General features: G+C 42.2%; 1 protein-coding gene across 1 annotated transcript in view; it reads right to left on the reverse strand.

Annotated features, from left to right (window-relative positions):
• Nucleotides 1-8,726, reverse strand: part of LOC124783433 — a 241,145-nt gene extending 232,419 nt beyond the window's left edge. The window contains exon 1 of the mRNA XM_047254024.1: nt 8,610-8,726. Coding sequence (XP_047109980.1) covers nt 8,610-8,726 — 117 coding nt within the window. The remainder of the gene's footprint in view (nt 1-8,609) is intronic.
• Nucleotides 8,727-21,758: the final 13,032 nt, after the last annotated feature.

Genomic DNA, 21,758 nt, shown 5'->3' on the forward strand with positions numbered 1-21,758 from the left:
ATTGACAGGGAATGCAAAATGGCTAAGCAGGAATGGTTAGAGGAATAACGTAACGATTTAGAAGCATATTTCACTGGGGGAATGATAGATACTACCTGAAGGAAAATCAAAGAGGCCTTTGGAGAAAAGGGAAGCATTTGTATGAATATTAAGATCTCGGATGCAAAACCAGTCATAAGCAAAGAAGGGGAAGCTGGAAGGTGGATAGAGTACATAGACGGTATGTACAAGGGAGATGAACTTGTAGGCAATGTTATACAAGTGGAAGAGAACGTAGATGAGGTGGGAGATATGATACTGCGAGAATAATTTGACAGGCCACTGTAAGACCTAAGTCGAAACAAGGCGCGAGGAGTAGACAACAATCAGCGAGCGGTACTGATAGCCTTGGGTGAGCCAGCCATGACAAAACTCTTTCGTATGGTGTGCAAAACATATGAGACAGACGAAATGCTTCCAGACTTTAAGAAGAATATGATAATTCCAGTTCCAAAGAAACTAGGTGCTGACAGTTGTGAATATTACCGAACTCTTAGTATAATAAGGCATGGTTGCAAAATACTAACACGAATTCTCTACAGAAGAATGGAAAAACTGGTGGAAGCCTACCAGCAGTTTGTATTCCGGAGAAATGCTGGAACAAGGGAGGCAATACTGATCCTACGACTTATGTGAGAAGATAGATTAAGAAAAAGCAAACCTACGTTTCTAGCATTTGTACACTTAGAGAAATCTTTTGACAATGTTGACTAGAATATTTTGTTTAAAATTCCTAAGGTAGCAGGGAAAAACAGAGGGAGCGAAAGACTATTTACAACTTATACAGAAACAGGACTGTTGTTATAGGAGGCGAGGGGTATGAAAGGGAAGCAGTGTTGAGAAGGAAGCGAGACAGGTTCGTAGCCTATCGCTGATGTTTTTCAGTCTGTAGATTGAGCAAGTAGTAAAGGAAACCAAAGAAAAATTTGGAGAAGGAATGAAACTTCTGGGACAAGAAAGAAAAAAGAAGCTTTGAGCTTTACCGATGATATTTAATTCTATCAGAGATAGCAAAGAACTTTGAGTTTAAAGGAGGATGCAAGCTGAAAATCAACAAAAGCAAAATATGGATAACGGAATGTAGTCGAATCAATGTCAGGTGATGCAAAGGGAATTAGTTTAGGAAACGAGACTCCTAGTGGTAAATGTGTTTAGTTATTTGGGTAACAACAAAAACTGATGATAGACGAAGTGGAGAGCATATGAAATGTAGACTGGCTACGGAAAGATAAGTGTTTTTAAAATTCCCAATAAAGGTGGTCTGGTGTCACCGACGGTTTCCCCGAACTGGGTGGGGTGGGGAGGCGGGGGGGGGGGGGGGGAGTCCTAGAGGGACGCTTCCCATTTTACTCACGCAACCCCCTGTGATCATGCCACAACAGGACACAAAACAGGAGTGCTGAAAACTTAAGCACCACCTTCTGCTTTGATGACTCCATCGTGTGATGATTATATAAAATAACGTTGAGTGTTATATACTCGTAAAATCTGACTTCGGCACAACTTCGACACAAATTAAGCACAGAAATGCGATCAATGTTATTAAGTAACCCGATTTTCTCTATGATGATGCGTAGTCTAAGAATTATCATACGCACCGTAGTGTATTATGCATTTACGTGTTTTATGACAAGTTTGCTATTACCTCTTAAATAAGTATGTTTAGATTTTCTTACTTATTCCCCATTCTATAGCACCAGTTCACTTAGGTTCTAAGGAAGGTCATTAGCATGGCACGTTTTTTTAAAATAGAAAAGTGATATGTATTCTTGTTTTATGACATGTTCTGAATACTTGAGGGCCTTCTTGCAATAGATGTACGGAACAAAATGTGCATCTAATCTAATCCAATTCAAGTCTGAAACAGTTACAAGATTAAGAGAACGGAACAATCGTGCTGGCTCTTGCTTTGTACGGTAGCGTTATTCACTGCACGACTAACGCTGAGTGCTTAAATCAGTGAGAAGTTCCATATCAGTGCCAGGCGTATTGTACGTTAAATTAATTATCATGTTGAGAATTATCTATTATAAGAGGAAAGATAGTGGTCGTATTTTATCTTTTAAGGGCTCTCACACAGGACGCGGTTTGAATAAATACAAGTTTACACAAACAGCTTACGCCATTCGTTTGATAGTTATCCACATTCATAGCAACAGCTACATGTTGGTTTATTTTTCATGGCTAGCCAGGACACCGAAAACAACAGAGCTGACAATAGAGCCTTCGACAAGATGATGGACTGTCTCCATTACTGTATAACTGTGTGCTGGAGAAAATCGTGTGTTAATGGAACAAGTTATGTCCACCGTCTGTTAAGAATGGAAGAAAGATTCGACTTTACTATCTGGCATTTGCAGACGATTTGGCGTTGTTAGCCAACAGTATCCATGAAGCAAGATTTGGAATATAAGAACTAGAACGATTAGCGACAAAGGTTGGGCTGCAAATTTCTTTTAAGAAAACAGAAATGATGCTCTTCTTCGTAGTTGACGCATTCGTATTGCTCAAAAAATTAACGAGGTAAAAAATTTAACTACCGCAGTTAGATTATTTCCTGGAATGCCAATGAAACATTATCAAGAGATAGTAAAATATTAAAATTACAATGAGCACATAGAATTAAGTGGTCAACTAAAAAAAAAGGAAAAAATCTCTTTCCATAAACGGTAACTTCGGCATTATTCCTCTTTCGTTAAATCGGAGGCAACATACGCAAGTAAAAGAACTAAGCAAATTAACTCATAATTTGCAGAAAGTTGATAGACAAATACACCGAAAGATTATTAGTAAAACACAAGTTAATGGTAAATGGAAGCTCTTGCCAACTTCGGTGGTTTACCAAGAAAATGAATCCATTACTGAGACGATGCGAGAAACAAGGGTAGCATTTTTTGGCCACATGTCTCGCTTACCGAATAGTAGACTCCTGAAACAACTTTTCGACTACTTTTGGAACAGCAAGACAAAAATTACCTGGTTTAAAGAAGTACAAATGGATCTGAATGAACTGAACATCATCAATCATCAAATTGAACGTAAATAAGAGAAGCTGCTTGTGAAGAACAACTACATACAACTAACATTCAAAGCATCACAGCAGAAGTGGTAGCTACAGGAGAACGAGCTGCCAGATCACTCCGAATGAAGAAGTGTAGGGAAAGAATAATACTGTTGACTGCTGAGATCTAAAATTATTCATTGTAGACTCTGTTGTATAATGTTTGATTTTAGTGCTCCACTGTGGCCGTTAACTATGTAAGTAAGTAAATGAATAAATAAAGGAACTGACACCGAGCGGCCGGCCGGAGTGGCCGTGCGGTTCTAGGCGCTACAGTCTGGAACCGAGTGACCGCTACGGTCACAGGTTCGAATCCCGCCTCGGGCAAGGATGTGTGTGATGTCCTTAGGTTAGTTAGGTTTAATTAGTTCTAAGTTCTAGACGACTGATGACCTCAGAAGTTAAGTAGCATAGTGCTCAGAGCCATTTGACACCGAGCGGTATAAGGAGTAATTATGAAGTTGTAGTTATCACCTAAAATGTTATGCGATATTTTTTTTATTTGTTTCTAGGTACATGTCTGCAGCCATGGTAACACACAGAAATCGCCAAGACACAGTACTGTAGCACGCCTCTGGATGGCCAAAACAAAATGACGCAACATGTTGATAAATTGGAGATGGGCAGCGCCATATTGTTTTGGCACCATAATTAGTGTGCTGAAGAGACACCATTTGACCCAGTTTGGAACATTTACTGTTACGCCGTAATAATCTAATTCATTTAAAAGGAAATTACCATTTGACCCAGTTTGCAGCATTTCCTGTTACACCATAATAATCTAATTCATTTAAAAGGATATTATGACTGATACGCTTATACAATCAAATGCCTTTGATAGATCCAATAACACACTAGTAGCCTGTAATTTATTGTCTAATGAATTGTAACTATATGTGTAAATAACCTCAATGTTAGAATACTTAAGAAAGTGTAACCGTGACAACGTATTACGTGCATATGCACGGTTGTCAGAAACAGCCTGAAAGCCTATAAGGGTGTTGCAGGGTAGCTTGTGCTGAGAAATAGTTGTTAACAAAAAAATTCCATACGTCGAGCCGTTTCCGACTTAATTAGATTGATGTTACCCAATCAAGCCGTTGTGCGCGCAAATTCAAGCGGCCCATCGGATACAATATTAGTGTCGGTTGTTCTCATAGCGTACGTGATAGAGCACGAGACTGCTCAGCCTTTAGCTCGGGTTCGACCCTTACTACCGTCCCATGTCCGACTTTTGTATCGCTTTCTTGTGCAGTTTTAGGAAACCAAATGAAGCACACGTTTAGTAACACCGTCTCTGGAAGGCCGCTTGAATTTGCGCGCGCAACGACCTGAAGAGCTACCATCAATACTAATTAAATCAGAAAAGGCGGAATGTATCAGTTTCTTTTTCTTAACAATTATTTATCAGCACAACCTACCCTGAAACCTCTTTACAAGCTTTCGAAACTGTCTCCGAACAACCTGTATATACTTAAATGAGTAAGATGTCGCTTCTATGTAACCTTTCATAAAATTTTCAATAATGCTGGAAACATAACAAACAGACAGATAAAAAATTAAATATAAAACTTTTGTTTTCGGAGTGACAATTAAAGTTTATGACTATCTGTTGTAAGTAACAAGTAACCGACTGTGGTTGCCACCCACTGTGGAAGATCTAGACAGCACCTGCAGCTCATCACTAAGTCATATGTTGGGAATCCAGTAAAAGCCCTTCTTATGGCTTCAAGATCAACTAGGAGGGATGCTGGAAGCTGATTCCTCTAACAAGGTCACAAGAAATCATGTCCCCAATGCTATCTCATCTAGATGTAGCTCAACCATGAGCTCGATACGGACCGTTTGTTCTTACAGAAGCCAAATTTCATACAACTAATTGGAACTTATCGCAAGATTTGTCAGATATTTTATTCTGGCATTTCTTTTCTCTTGCTCGTATTATCCTACACGTTTTTCGTCTTTTCCTATTCCTTTCTACTCCTGGTACACCAGTGGAGGTGGAAATGTTAAATTTTCAAGCCTTTTATATTATCTGCTATTCTTTTAAGGTTCTCAAATATTCTCTCTCTTTGTGACCTATCAGATTGTCTGGACACGATGGCACGGTTGGTTAATAGTCAGCTTTCGGGAGTTCAGCCGAGTTGTTGTTCCCACTTTACGCTCAATATTTTAACGATCGATGCAGAAGTCTTATTCAAGTACTACCGAAACAAAGATGCCAGAAAACATAATAGACAATGACGGAAGTTTCAAATTAAATTATAGTTAGGGTCCGGCACTCAGTTTATTAAAATCTCACCGGCCAACACATCCACCACAGTTGGCAGACGGTGAGAGAATTTGCGTTTCACGGAATATCAGTGTCGACTCTGAAAAACAAAAGATAATCAAGGGACGTAGAGGGCGTCGGGAATCGAAATCGGCGTAAATAGCGGCATGAGACCAACAATAGTTGCAGTCCAAGCAGCGAGAACACACAACAGCAAAATTCTCAAGTACCTGAACAAGATGACTGTCGCTCATCGATATATTGTGCATGAAATGAAAAAGAAAAAAAAAAAAAGAAAAACAAACTTGGCAGACGACCCGGAAGCACATTATTAACCTCTTCGTGTTTTCTTAGTGAAAATTTAAACCTATACCATATTAATTTGAAATAGGAAGACATGAATGACATGCTTGATCTTTTCTCGGCAAAATTCAAGAATTCCAAGTGTCTGAGGTTGCAGCTGAGTTAATAAGGTCATTTTTCTTTCCCTAACATTTTCGTAGCTTTAGTTTGTAACTTCTCATTTTTTGCAGCAAATTTCTCAATAATCTAACCCAGTGCAATTTCCAAAATTGTAACGGATATGAGTCACATTATGTAAAGAAAATAAACTGATCAAAGAGGGAGCACAGCTAGTGACCGAATTATAGCGAAATTGCTTAGTTTTTGTGGTCATTTACAATATATTCAGGGCTAAAATTGCCTTATAAATGTATTTTTTGGTTCCATGTCACTCAACATTCCATATGATTCACTGCTCAACGGTATTTCAAAAAAATATTTTATCTAAAAGCTTTTTTCCACAATAAACACCTTTTTGTTTAACACAGTTACACATTACACGCGCGACACAGAGACCATTCTCCACATTACCATCTCTCTGTAAGAGATCTCTCACACGCCTCCTTCTCCCCATGACCCTCTAACATGATCGACGACTCCTTTCGACGTGTCTTTCACTCAAAACATTTTACAAAACGTTCGTCAGTGCAAGTCGGCACGAGAAACTAATTTATCTGTAAAATAAACTTACATTTATTGTAATTCAGTTTTGTCAAATTAGTTTTCAATTGATCATTGTCTTTTCTTTTACAAAGGGCATTCTTGGTTTTTTTATTTATAAATTATAAGCTTCCCAATTAAATATGTTGTGTTGCAAGACAGACAGTTCATACAATTTACCAAATTCTGAAATTAATTAATTAAGAAGAGCTGTTCTCCAAATTTTTACAAATTATCGCGCTCAAAGGTGAATATGTGTTACTGAAATCTGTATTACTGCAGAAGTGGCTAAAACTGATAGACTCACACTTACGTATTACGTACGAGATTCCTCGCTTCTCGAAAACCATAAATGAACTGGCCGGTACCCATCGTTGTAAAAACATGACTCGGAATGAACTCTCCAATACCCTTGATAACGTTTTACGCTCGCTTGGAGTCGAAACAGCGAGCAACAAAATACCCTTAAAAATGAAATGAAAGACGACGTATCACAAAGGAACTATCCGAACTTGATTAAAACTGGTAGATGTGATGTACATGTACAGACAAACGTACGATTACAATCTTAGAAGAACTGTATTGTTTATTCAAGAAAAAGAGCTTGACAAATTGAGCAACTCAATAACGCGGTGGTCACCTCTGGACTTTCTGCAAGCAGCTATTCGGCTTGCCATTGATTGACACAGCTGTTGGATGTCCTTCTGAGGGATACCATGCCACATTCCGCCCAACTAGCGCGTTAGATCGTAAAAATCCCGAGGTATTTGAAGGTCCTTCCCGTGATGCTCCAAACGTGCTCAATTGGGAAGAACTCCGGCGACCTTGCTGCCCAGGGAAGGGTTTGGCAAGCACGAAGAAAAGCAGTAGCAAATCTCGCCTTCTGCAGGCGTGCACTTTCTTGCTGAAATGGAAGCCCAGGGCAGCTTGCCATGAAGGCCAACAAAACGAGCCATGAGTATCATCGACGCACCACTGTGCCGCGCATGACAACCAAAGGGGTCCTGCTATGCCGAAGTGGTCCTGCTAGCAAATGAAGTGGCACCCCAGACCATCACACCTGATTGTGGGGCCGCATGGCGGGGGACAGTCAGGTTTGTATCCCACCACTGTCTGGGGCGTCTGCAGACACGTCTTCGGCCTTGAATCTCATGGACTGGAGTAGAATTGTCGCCAGTCATGAATCCCGCCCCGACGACCAGCGCAGACGTGTCTGGGGACGCCTCTGACAGCGATGGGATGGCAACCTGATTGTCGCCCGTCATAGGGCCCGATAACCAGGACTCAGGCCACTTCTTTTCATAGCAGGACCCCTTTGGTTGACCGCCGTGGCACCCTTACGGCACAGCGGTACGTCGACGATATTCTATGCCGTACTTTGTTGCCATTGGTGGCAATTCATACTGGGCTTGCATTTCAGCAAGATAATGCCCGCCCGCAAACGGCGAGAGTTTCTACTCCTTGTCTTCGTGGTTGCCAAACCCTACCTTGACCAGTATGGTTGCCGGATCTCTCCCCAATGGGAAGGGCCAGTTGGACAGTGTGTGGCACAGTATCGCTCAGAACATCCAACAGCTCTGTCGATCAGTGTCAAGCCGAATAACTGCTTGCAGAAAGTCCAGAGGTGACCGCATGTTGCACGTCCTGTACGTGCCTTTCTGGATACAGAAAATGTTCGACTGCTGCACTGGCCAGCACATGCTCCAGATCTCGCACGAATTGAAACCGTCTGGTCAATGGTGGCCAAGCAACTGGCTCGTCACAATACGCCAGTCACTACTCTTGATGAACTATGGTATCGTGTTGAAGCTGCATGGTTAGATGTAGCTGTACACACCATCCAAGGTCTGTTTGACTCAATGCCCAGGCGTATCAAGGCAGTTATTACGGCCAGAGGTGGTTGTTCTGGATACTGATTTCTCAGGATCTATGCACCCAAATTGCGTGCAAATGTAATCACATGTCAGTTCTAGTATATTTGTGCAATGAATACCCTTTTATCATCTACATTTCTTCTTGCTGTAGCAATTATAATGGCCAGTAGTGTATTAATAGAAAGTCTACTAATGTGGATGGCTTCTGTAAGTCCTAAACATTTGGTAGGAATCACTTGCAAAATGCACTGAGAAGTGAAGGAGCGGTATTTGTATTGGATGCAAACACTGTCGGTGTTAAGAGTGCAGAGGGACGCAACAGCTGGCAGCGAGCAGGCGGGTGGAGAGGCTGCGCGCTCACCTTGAGGGAGTGCGGCAGGTGCTTCTCGAGGAAGTCGAGCAGCGCGGGCAGCTCGTCGGCGGTGGCCAGCCGGAAGTTCTTGCCCTCCGGCAGCACCTCCTCCCCGATGTCTCCCATTGCTCCTGCAACAGGCGGGCGCCGACGTCACCTCACTCAGCTACACACTGCATCGCGAGTACGGCAACTGCTTTGCAGGGACAGCTTACAATTCTCAAGTATACTCCATTTTTAGGGTTCTGTGCCTCAATCTGTAAAAACGGAACCCTTGCTGCGTCGCTTTGCTGACCGTTTGTCTGTGTGTCTGGCCGACTGTTAAGAACCTTTTCTCTAAAGAACGGATAGACGTATGAAGTTTAAATTTATCTCAGAAATTAAGGCCTAATGTCCCTTGGAGGTGAAAACATTTTAAGCGTCTATGTCATTTTAATCAAAAGATATGGCCATGCGTGTTATATTTTGATACTCAAACTCGCACAACAAAACATATACGGTGCTTCCCATTGCCCTAGAATCGTGAAGTTTGGCGAGAAGCAAAGTTTCGTAGCACACGTCAAGGAAAAACAAGAAACGCAAAAATTGTTAATCTGTAATTATATTATGCGAAAAACTTTTTTGTCATTTTCTTATGTCTGTCCGTCTGTTAAGACCCCTTTTCTCCGAAAAAAACGGCACTCAGCATTATGGGACTTAACATATGGGGCTTAACATCATTCCTTAGACTTAGAACTACTAAAACCTAAGTGAACCGTATCATCTTCATCTTTACCTAGGTGTGGTCTGTCGTCTTCCGGAGCCTTGGCTTTGCTCTACCGCGATTGGTCCGTTTGCTTTTCCATTTCGGAGGGCGCTGCGTTCTGTGGATAGACCTGCTGACGACAAGAGTATCGAGTGTTGCTGCCGCAGTGAGACGGGGAGTTAGTTTCCGGCTGTGTGGCAGCGCAATGTTGCGGGAAGGGTGGTATAACTTCCTGCGAACGCACGTGATTGCTGCGAGCGTGTGTACTCGGGACGGCGGCAGTCGTTCTGGACGGGCTGTGTGATAAGGAAGCTTGGCGTGGTAACTGTTGACGCGGCGTGTCCGCGTTGCTATGGCGGAATTGGGGCGATTGATATAACTCGAATTGGTGCTGGTTGCAACCTGTCGCCGAATGCTTGTCTGCCTTCTCGACTAACGGTGAGAATTTCTTGACTTGATGTGTCTCACTCAATTTCTGCCCGTGTCGTCGGGTGTGTTTTGCTCTAAGGTCGTGTGCCATGGTGTTTCGCAATTTTAGTAGGCTCAGGCGTACCCGAAATCCCGATTCAGTGATCAGCTGTTATATTGCCAAGTGTAACTATCACTAGGAAAGAGTGTTAACTCTCTGTGCCTTAATAGCTGAACCTAAAATATCTGTGGTTGAAATTTTATTCTGACCCAAGTGCAATAACGATCTTGTATTTTACAATTTGTTGAGTGGTACTATTATTTAGTACTAGCCGTCACAATTACTAAGTCGAAGGTTTACGAAGACCAGTGGGCGTCATTAACAGTTCTTGACTAGATAGGCGTTATATTTTGAACCATGTGTTTCAATGTTTAGTAATTTTTATTTTATGTGTTAGAGAGTTGCTGTCATGCCCTATGTGGACGATTCGCCACGTTAGTGAAGTTTCTAGTTCTTCTGCTAGTCTCTGCCATATTGCTAAAGCAGGCGGTCGTAGCAGAGCTGATTGTAAATTTTTTTGCGGGTCGACAGAAGCGTCCGATCCCACGCGTCGGCTTTGACCCGTGACTTAAGGGTGTTGTGTGTGACGTCATGACGGCGCGGAGTTTGGTTTGAGTGTGGCTGTCTCCAGTTCTGTTTTATCTTATTTTATTTACTTTTCTGATCTGTTCGTTCTATCTCGTGAGATTTTTTTAAAATTTAAAAACACTTATTACTTATTTTAATTATGTTTCCTAGAATTTCTGTTTTAGTTTATTATATTTATCTTTCTGATCTGTTCGTTCTATCCCGTGAGATTTCTTTTTTAAAAGACGAAAAACACTAATCAGCTACTGAAGCATCTTTTATCTTCTATGGGTTGCAGGGGTTACGACCCCTGGGGAGGTGGGTGGGTATTCATGCATGGCTGTCTTCACTTACACGTTGTAGCTACGCAAGGCGTCTAAATTTGTTTATATTTAGTTTGCCCCCCATCCAAAACACCCCATTTCCCGCGCTTGTCCCGTTAGTGTCATTAGGCTTCTTGTGGAAAGTGTGTGTGTTTGTTTTTGTTTCCGCCATGTTTGTGACGTCATGGGTCAAAGCAGACGGGTGGGATCGGACGCTTCCGTATTTCCATTTTTTCCTAGTGGTGAGGGCACGGGCTGGTTTTAAGTGCTAACTCACTAACTTCAACCATTCTCAAATATTTATTACTACTGATATTCATGCCGAGTGGCGGCGTCACTACCCCTTTTTGGTTATTAATTTTATCTTGTTAGCTTGTTTCATTAAAAAAAAAAACCTTTGGTATATGAATTTGTCTTTTGGTCTTTACTGCTTCTTTGGACGAAGTAAATTAACTGTTGGTTTTGCGTTCTTGTAGCATTATCAAAACAGCATTTGTGGCTATATTTGTTTGGCCCTTCTGGTCGAATGATTAGTCATTCCTTTCAGTGACTTGTGTTGGTCAATAATTAATCAAAAGTGTTGGGTCCTTGAGACCGTGATTATCTCTTTATGTTGAATCATATATATATACACACACACACACACACACACACACACACACACACACACCAGTGAACAAGTGTTTCTTAATGTTTAATAAAATTAAATTGTTTGAAACTGTTACCTCATTTGGGTCTACGCTTTCACTCCCTGCAGCCTTTGAGCTCTGCTTACCTTACGTTTTGGTTAAGTTTTCCCATACCATGACGTATCACTAAGGACATAACACACATCTATGCCCGAGACAGGATTCGAACCTGCGAGCGTTGCAGCTGCGCGGTTCCGGACTGAAGCGCCTAGAACCGCTCGGTCACAACGGCCGGCTTTTTCTCCGAAACAGTTCCACATTTAAAGTTCAGATTAATATTAAATACTAAAATCAATCGTACTTTGGAAGCGTAAAAATCGTTGGCTTCCAAGTCAATGCAGCCAAAAGATACGGCCATGTAAGTCACGTATTTTGATACTCGAAAACTCGCTCATCAAAACCTATAGGGTCGTTCCCGTTGGCTTAGAATCATTAAATTTGGCAGAAAGCAATGATTTACAGTACACGTATAGGAAAAACCCGAAAATTGTTAATCTTTAATTACATCACGTGGAAAAATGTTTTGTCATTTTTTATCGGTCTGTATGTGCCCTTCTTCTAAGACCCCTTTTTCTCTGAAACAGGTTCGTGTATGAAGTTCAAATTTATGTAGATACTAACGTGTATGGCCCCTTGGTGATGCAAAAAATTTAAGCTTGTGTGTCATTGCAATCAAGATTCGGTCATTTGTGCAACATATTTTGACAGTCGCGAACTCATTCATCAAAACCTATATGGTGCTTCCCGTTGACTTAGAATCATAAAATTTGGCGAGAAGCAAGGTTTTAAATTAAAAGTAAAGGAAAAACTCTGAAACTTCTTAAATTGTAATTACATCACATAAAAATATCTTTTGCCATTTGAACACACATTGCATTCATCATCTGTGAAAAGCATAATGACAAACATTACTGCATACAAACATAAAATGTAAGTTGTAGTCACATTTTACAAAGTAAATAAAGTTTTATTAAATTTTCTCTCTCTACACACATAAACTAAAGTCCCCCTGTTCTTTTCTTTGTGTATGTTCGGGCTAGTCTGAGGAACTGCTCGAGAGACTTTGTTACATTCTTGGAATTCCTGTGACCAATATCTGGATGTCGATAATAACAGCATTCGTGAGTTATTGGACCACCTGGCATCTAATCTTCTTGGCTAGTAATTAATTTGTGATCGATGACGCAGTGGATGTAAACTGTAATGGTAGCTACCAGATTAAATCAGCCAATCCAGAGACTACTTGCTAGTCTGGTGGTAATACATTAATGTGAAAAATGCCACTTTACAGCGTGCTTAAATTGATAGAGTACACCAATTTAAAGGTAGGAGAAAGTAAAGTGCCTAACAAAGCACTCTGCTATCCAAACGAACCAACTTTTTGACCCGGGTGTTGTAGGGGAAGCAAGTGAGGCTTTCTGTCATCCGCCATCAGTTGGCAGACCGCTCTGACAGCTGTCCAAGCCGAGAGCGTAGCAGTGACGTCAGTGTGTTGTGTATTCGTTTTGGTACTACTAAAGAAAGCTTGTGCAGTAAATGTAGCGTGGTCAATGCGTAGAGTATACCAAGAAAGCGTGTTTTTCCGGAGATATTGGGGTTTCTTCGATGTGTTTAAGCCGCTGGAAAATGGCTTGCGAAAGGTGTAGTTCCACAATATTGTGTTTTCATATACAGCAAGCATTCCCTGTGCCCATTTAAAAATATCTTTCAGTGTGATCAAAGTATTCTGACATTACCGATTGCAGTGAATTACAGGGTGTCAGAAACAGTCTGAAAGACTTGTAAGGGTGTTACAGAGTAGGTTGCCCTAAGAAATAGTTTGTAAGAAAAAATTTGGATACATTGCGACATTTCCGAGTTAATTAGCATTGAATTTGGCCAATCAGGCCGTTGCGCGCGAGTTCAAGCGAACCGACAGATAAAATTAGTGTCAGTCGTTCTCACAGCATAGGTGATAGCGCACGAGAGTGTTTGGCTCAGGTTCGATCCTTGCTACCGTCCCATGTCCAATTTTTGTATCGGTGTCTAGTTCGGTTTTAGGAAACCAAACGTACAACATGTTTGGCGACGCCGTCTCTGGCGGGCCGCTTGAATTTGGCGGGCAACGGCCTGATTAGCAAACTTCAATGCTAATGTATCTAATTTTTTTTCTTAAGTTATTTCTCAGCACAGCCTGCTCTGTAACACCATTACAAGCTTTTCAGACTGTTTCAAATCATCGTGTATAACGTGCTTAGAAGAACTATCCTTTTCAAACCGTAGCGTAGATATTTTTATACATTCGTAGGGATGTGTGGTTTTGAAGCAATGTAAAGTTGTTACCCCGGCCGCAATGAAGTATTAGAGTTCTTTCAGAGCCAACAGCCGACCATGCCGTGTTATTCATAAGTTACTATGCCTTTGGAGACTAGCTTGATACTTTTCGCTGCACTTTTCAGTCAGTGAAAGGCGTTTACAAGTGTAAAGCCTTAGGCCGCGTCCTATGTAAGCGACAGAAGCGACCGACGGCACGCGACAGATTCGGATGACGAAACACCGCCGCAGGTATGGTTACGGAAGTGTCCTACGTGGGCGACGTCCGTGGCGCTGCCTTTTCTCTGCTCCATCTCACGACGTTTGAGTTCGAACGTGTTTGAATCTTGTCGCTGCAGCACGCGCGGCAGTGAAGAGCGACAGCCACGTGTCTTCTCGGCAAAGCAGTGGAGCGGACGCGACGGTAGCTGTCAAATACTGATCATTCGATTTTAAGAAAACTATTGGGTGAAGAAATCAGCTTCTTCCGCATCTGATAGCTTGATATCTTTCCTCGATAAAGGTCTGAATTTATTTTCGTTATTCGTCGTAGTTACTGTGCTGCACGAGTACACGGCTGCACGAAATTTTTAAGAATTTGCAAAGGTAAAAATCACAATGTGTAGACTTTCCGTATAGTTCATTTAAGGTCATACAGTATTGCGTATGAAATGTAAGCAATATATCTACAGTATTTAAAGTCGAGAGCGGAATGATGTCTCTCATCATTGTTGAGATATTGGTCGCTATATATTTTTGGAAATGACAGGACGCAGGAAGGACTGTTTTCTCGTATGATTAACACTCGATAAGTCTCTGTAAACGCGTGAGCAGCAAGATTCCCTACAAATTACACCATAAGGTTTTATCCGAATGTTCATGGCCAAACAAAGAGAGAAACAGGCAAACGGGGTATCAAAGTGATCAGAGTAAGGTCTAGTTTTGCATGAAAATACTTAGCTGCTTGAAAGTAATCACGGTATTTGTTGTTATGGTCTTCAGTCCTGAGACTGGTTTGATGCAGCTCTACATGCTACTCTATCCTGTGCAAGCTTCTTCATCTCCCAGTACCTACTGCAACCTACATTCACAGTTAATGACATTAACATTTCCAAAATATATACATAAAAAATTTGCAAATTTTACAAATTTCTGGCAGTTAACTTACGGCAAACACACACGCTCGCAAGGTAGGAGGTGCGAACTTTTACAACATTCTCCTTTCAAGGCAACAAGTTCTACCCGTAATGAAATGGCAAACTTTTGCATGGCAAGGAAACACACTAATAACCAACTACCTGTATAAAACACATAAGCACGTTGAGTAATAGCCTTAAAAGATATTGAATTGGAAAAAACACACGCAACAGTTTTTGCTGACTGGAAACAATATAAAAATCCACTACGGCGTAAATTAACAACCTTGCTTGATTGTAGCTAAATATGCATAAACACAAATTTACGTAAGTTACAGCTTCCAGATGAGCAGGAATTCGTTATGCAATTGACTAGTTCTTACCACGAGGCAAAAGGAAATTTTCTTCTTTCTTAGTGCCTTTTACACGCGAGTCTAGTAATACTAGTTATGGATCAGGTGTTAGTGCGTTTCATTTTAAACAGTACAGCCAGTGGTGCCTTAGACTTTCCCAGACATGGCAGAGGCTAACAGTCGAATAACCCGTAGGTAGGCTGGGAGGGGAAAGAAGCAATCCGAACCAAAGATTTACATTGACTCCCCCTCCCCCCTTTCGTCCGCAAAAGGGGACAAACGGACCACCCTTTCTAATACTACCACCTTCCCGCGGGTGGGCAGACGAGAATGAATGGCGGGAAACCCCCAAAGCATGTGGCTGGTATAATTAACAAGAATAAGTAAATTGATTTCAATTAAACTTCATAAAATCTGTTAACAATCAATACTCGACTTCTGGTGCGTTACGACTCCCAGGACTGAACCAACGCAGCACCTCCAAATGCTCTGCCGAGCAGTCCGCTGCCAGCCGTTTCTACGGACGCAGGAAGGCGCGCCGATTTTCAGATCCTCCTCCCGGTCGACGGCATACGGCCGAACTGCAGATGAGGCCCCTTGCTGACCCACGCTCAGGAAGATTCCTTTCGCGAAGAGCAGTTAACGCCCCATACCACGGAGCCGCTGCTCGCGTCGCTTACGCTGATGCCGCGGTCTGCGTGCTGTCCCTCTAGCACCGGCAGAGAAGTCGCTTCTTGAAGCCCCGACTGCCAACTCTGCACGAGAGCCCACACAGCGACTTCGTAAACCCACGCGAGCAGCCCACTTTTCCCCTTCAGCCTTCAATTGCGACAACGGCGCCACCGTCAGAAAACGGAGGGCGACTGCGTCACGCTACGCGCTGCGGCGCCCTTTTCAAAACTAAGATCTTCGTAGTTAATGACATAAATTATGAAATTCTCCATGCAGACTCCTTCCTTGGTAAATTTCATGCACAGCATTCCTTTTCGCTTTATTTTACTGAGTAAAGATAATTTTGTTACCTTAGTCTCCGGATATTCTACAGTTAAAGGGCGCCGTCTTATAGAAACATCTCGGCTCCGAGCAGCTGTCTTGTAGCGCGAGACGGTCGCTTGCACGCAGGACGCCCGAACTTTTCGCCAGAAGCTGCTGATTGTAGAGTGTCGCGCATCCAGACGTCACTCGCTATCGGTCGCTTCCGACGTAGAACACAGCCTCAGATACGAGTGATCTAACTGGGTCGGGTAAGCCACATTTTGCTCGGGGTGAGAGCCGCCACTAGCGAATCTGAGGGCTGATGTCACGGCGCGTCGTCCTCTCAGCAAGACGGGAAGCTGTGCGCCCCTTGCCGTGCCGGCCACGAGCGAGTCGTGCTGCTGCGCTCTGCTTCACAAACCGCGCGCAGTGTGATCTTAAAAGATTCCCCATTATGATAGATGGCGGAGTTCGGATCTACTCATTCGATTTCCGACTCTCAATTCTGTCGACTAGATGAAGCCTCGTAAAAGTTATACACTGTTTCTCCTGTAAAGTCAGCATACAGGGTGGTCCACTGATAGTGACTGGCCAAATATCTCACGTAATAAGCGTTAAACGAAAGAACTACAAAGAACGAAACTCGTCTAGCTTGAAGGGGGAAACCAGATGGCGCTATGGTTGGCCCGCTAGATGGCGCTTCCATAGGTCAAACGGATATCAACTGCGTTTTTTAAAATAGAAACCCCCATTTTTATTACATATTCGTGTAGTACGTAAAGAAATACGAATATTTTAGTTGGACCACTGTTTTCGCTTTGTGATAGATGGCGCTGTAATAGTCACAAAGGTGTAATTACGTGGTATCACGTAACGTTCCGCCAGTGCGGACGGTATTTGCTTCGTGATACATTACCCATGTTAAAATGGACCGTTTATCAATTGCGGAAAAGGTCGATATCGTGTTGATTTATGGCTATTGTGATCAAAATGCCCAACGGGCGTGTGCTATGTGTGCTGCTCGGTATCCTGGACGACATTATCCAAGTGTCCGGACCGTTCGCCGAATAGTTAAGTTATTTAAGCAAACAGGAAGTGTTCAGCCACATGTGAAACGTCAACCGCGACCTGCAACAAATGATGATGCCCAAGTAGGTGTTTTAGCTGCTGTCGCGGCTAAACCGCACATCAGTAGCAGACAAATTGCGCGAGAATCGGGAATCTCAAATACGTCGGTGTTGAGAATGCTACATCAACAACGTTTGCACCCGTACCGTATTTCTATGAACCAGGAATTGCATGGCGACGACTTTGCAAGTCGTGTACAGTTCTGCCACTGGGCACAAGAGAAATTGCGGGACGATGACAGATTTTTTTTTTTTTGCACGCGTTCTATTTAGCGACGAAGCGTCATTCACCAACAGCGGTAACGTAAACCGCCATAATATGCACTATTGGGCAACGGAAAATCCACGATGGTTGGGACAAGTGGAACATCAGCGACCTTGGAGGGTTAATGTATGGTGCGGCATTATTGGAGGAAGGATAATTGCCCCCATTTTATCGATGGCAATCTAAATGGTGCAGTGTATGCTGATTTCCTATGTAATCTTCTACCGATGTTATTACAAGATGTTTCACTGCATGACAGAATGGAGATGTACTTCCAACATGATGGATGTCCGGCACATAGCTCGCGTGCGGTTGAAGCGGTATTGAATAGCATATTTCATGACAGGTGGATTGGTCGTCGAAGCACCATACCACGGCCCGGACGTTCACCGGATCTGACGTCTCCGGATTTCTTTCTGTGGTGAAAGTTGAAGGATATTTGCTATCGTGATCCACCGACAACGCCTGACAACATGCGTCAGCGCATTGTCAATGCATGTGTGAACATTACAGAAGGCTAACTACTCGCTGTTGAGAGTATTGCCAAATGCATTGAGGTTGTCGGACATCATTTTGAGCATTTATTGCATTAATGTGGTATTTACAGGTAATCATGCTGTAACAACATGCGTTCTCAGAAACGAGAAGTTCACAAAGGTACATGTATCACATTGGAACAACCGAAATAAAATGTTCAAACGTACCTACGTTCTGTATTTTAATTTAAAAAACCTACAACTGTTCGTCTAAAATTGTGAGCCATATGTTTGACTATTACAGCGCCATCTACCACAAAGCGAAAAAAGTCGTCCAACTAAAACTCATATTTCTTTACGTACTACACGAATATGTAATAAAAAATGGGGGTTCCTACTTTAAAAAAAACTCAGTTGATATCCGTTTGACCTATGGTAGCGTCATCTAATGGGTCAACCAAAGCGCAATCTGGTTTCCCCCTTCAAGCTAGACGGGTTTCGTTCTTTGTAGATTTTCATTTGACGCTTATTTCGTGAGATATTTGGCCCGTTCACCGTCAATGGACCACCCTGTATAACTTACCTCACGAGACACTGCTAATAAAATAGCGTGCTTATGAAATAAGGAATATTGTCTCAGTTGTGCCACTGGATTTCTGATTTGCTGTCAGAAAGGTCACAGTTGACAGTAACTGTCGGAAAGTCATTGAGTAAAACAGAAGTAAAATCTACCGTTCCCCACGAATGTCTTATTGGGCCTCTGCTGTTCCTGATCTATATGAACGGTTTAGGAGACAATCACAGCATCTATGTTAGATTGTTTACAGATAGTGTTGTCATTTACCGTTTTGTAAAGCTACCAGATGATCAAAACCAAATGCAAAATGACTTAGACAAGAGATCTGTATCGTGCGAAAAGTGGCAATTGACTCTAAATGATGAAATGAGTGTGGTCATCCACATTAGTACAAAAAGGAATTCGCTAAATTTAAGTTACATGATAAACCACTCAAATGTAAATGCTGTAAATTCAACTACATACTTAGCAACTATGATTACGAATAACTTAGGTTGGAACGACCACATAAACAATGTTCTGGAGGAAGCAAATCAAAGACTACCATTTACTGATAGAATACTGATCGGCCGTTGTTGCCGAGTGGTTCTAGGCGCTTCAGTCCGGAACCGCGCTGCTGCTAGGGTCGCAGGTTCGAATCCTGCCTCGGGCATGGATGTGTGTAATGTCCTTAGGTTAGTTACGTTTAAGTAGTTTTAAGTCTATGGGCCTGATGACCTCAGATGTTAAGTCCCATAGTGCATAGAGACTTTATCTTCGATGGAACACTGAAAAAATGCAATAATTCTACTACAGAGACTGCCTACACTACGCTTGTATGTCTTCTGTAGTATCACTGGCGTAGTGTGGGATCCGCATCAGATAGGATCAACGAAAGACTGCGAGAAAGTTCAAAGAAGGGCAGCTCGTTTTGTACTATCGCGAAACAGGTGAGAGAGCGCTACGGACATGATACGTAAATTGGGGTGGCAGTCATTAAAATAGAGGTTTTTGTTGCGGCTAGATCTTCTCATGACATTTCAATCATCAATTTTCTCCTCAGATTGTGAAAACATTTTGTTGACGTCCACCTACATAAGGAGGATGATCATCATAATAAGATAAATCAGACCTCGCACAGAAAGATTAGGCGTTCGTTTTTCACCGCGCGCTATTCCAGAGCGGAACGGTAGACAAGGAGCTTGAATGTTGTAAGATGAACCCTCTGCCAGGCCACTTACTGTGAATTGCAGAGTAATCATGTAGACGTAGATACCACACGGCGTGTGGATGTTTCTCATTATAACAGACTTTAAATGAACTTGTTTTCAAGAATCCGTTTTGGGGCTAGCTATTAAAAATAAATTTTTCCGATGTTACTTGCAACTTCATCAGATTATAAGAAAAATCATGGCGAGTGTGGATTCCGATGTTACTTGCAACGTCATCAGATTATAAAGAAAATAATGGCGAATGTGAACTCTGGATGCCAACAGTGAGGAGAGAACTTCGATGTATTATTACATAAATAATTGCTGTAAAGGAGAACATTACGATATGTTTTGCAGCTTTTTTTAAGAATGTATTTAATGTTCTGCCGACTGTATTTCTCTTCTGCGTATTCAGTTGCGAGCCCAGTAAATCTATTTCATAGCCACAACTGAGGAGTCGTTTTTCAAGAAAAACACCTGGAGGAACCTGCAGGTAGGTAGGCAGTCGCAGTCAGTTATTTTTTCCAGTTATTTTCAGGCGACAGTACCATCCGTTTCAGCTGCCCTTGCAGAATGGGATGTATGTAGGGTCCACGAAGTCGTAAATAAAAACTCACGACGAAAGAACCACTGTGCATCCCCGCAGTGTGACAAATCTCGTCTGATACGACTTTTGGTAACTTGGCAACTGACGTCCGGCGCAACTCACTAACATAAACACAAGGGTCAGTGCACTTCTAAGTGATACAATGAATCAAATATTTTGAACTTAGAAAATAACAGTAACTTAAAACGTTCATATTTGGTGCCTTTGAACGAAACTATATTCGTAGTACAATCAAGAAATGTAATAACACGTCTCGGCTGTTTTAAAATAGTGTCGTATTTGTAGAAACGTGAGTGAGTGAATCGATGGAATTACGTGCAAATCTGAGAAGAGATTCCCTTGGGATTATCACTATCTACCTGTTGTTAATAGTAACGTTAATATCGAAGTGCAGGCAAACACTGAAACTCGCTGTTAAGCTGTTTCTTCATTTGCTCAAAGCATTCATCGTCATCAACGCTTGTAGCTAAAGTTGGTTGTTGGCGTACAACATTAACAGCTGTAATGCAGTGAAGGAACTTGTCATACGCATGATCTCATTCCATATTTAGTCCTGATGACCGCTTTGAATAGTTTGTCATCTTCTGATCTTCAACAAACTTGTCCTGTTTCATTAGGACTGTCACACATCCCATGCTAACATTGCAGTGTATAGTATATAGCACATTCCACACAGCATTGTTATCACTATGCCGTCCGGCGACACCACAGCGGTGTCGTGAGCATAGTATCGCGCAGTGGCCGGCGACAGCACGTTAGTATGTTTTGCATACGTACCAATAAGTTACACACGTCAACAAGTACTTGTGCCCTTTCATCATGGCGGACGAAAGAGACAATAGGATTATTTACGATGAATGCGCGGACGTCTTGTCTGACGTTTCGGACCACTTGGCCGATTGGGAAGAAGAAATTGGATATCAAAAAAATGAAAGTGAACAAGAATCGTAGGAAGATAGTGAAATACGTCCAAGAAGAATTCGGCTACGGTTGCCAACTGATTCGGCTCAGACGAAGAAGACAGTGCACAGTGGTCAGACTTTGATTTACCGATGACCAATAATAAATTTGAAGGATCCCCGGGTCCAAAAATATTTCCCAAAGATACACAGAGCGTCGAGGATATCGTAGAATTGTATATTGGGAACGATCTATTTGAATATACACTCCTGGAAATTGAAATAAGAACACCGTGAATTCATTGTCCCAGGAAGGGGAAACTTTATTGACACATTCCTGGGGTCAGATACATCACATGATCACACCGACAGAACCACAGGCACATAGACACAGGCAACAGAGCATGCACAATGTCGGCACTAGTACAGTGTATATCCACCTTTCGCAGCAATGCAGGCTGCTATTCT

Source organism: Schistocerca piceifrons, chromosome 1 (genome assembly GCF_021461385.2).
Source record: "Schistocerca piceifrons isolate TAMUIC-IGC-003096 chromosome 1, iqSchPice1.1, whole genome shotgun sequence".
NCBI lineage: Eukaryota > Metazoa > Arthropoda > Insecta > Orthoptera > Acrididae > Schistocerca > Schistocerca piceifrons.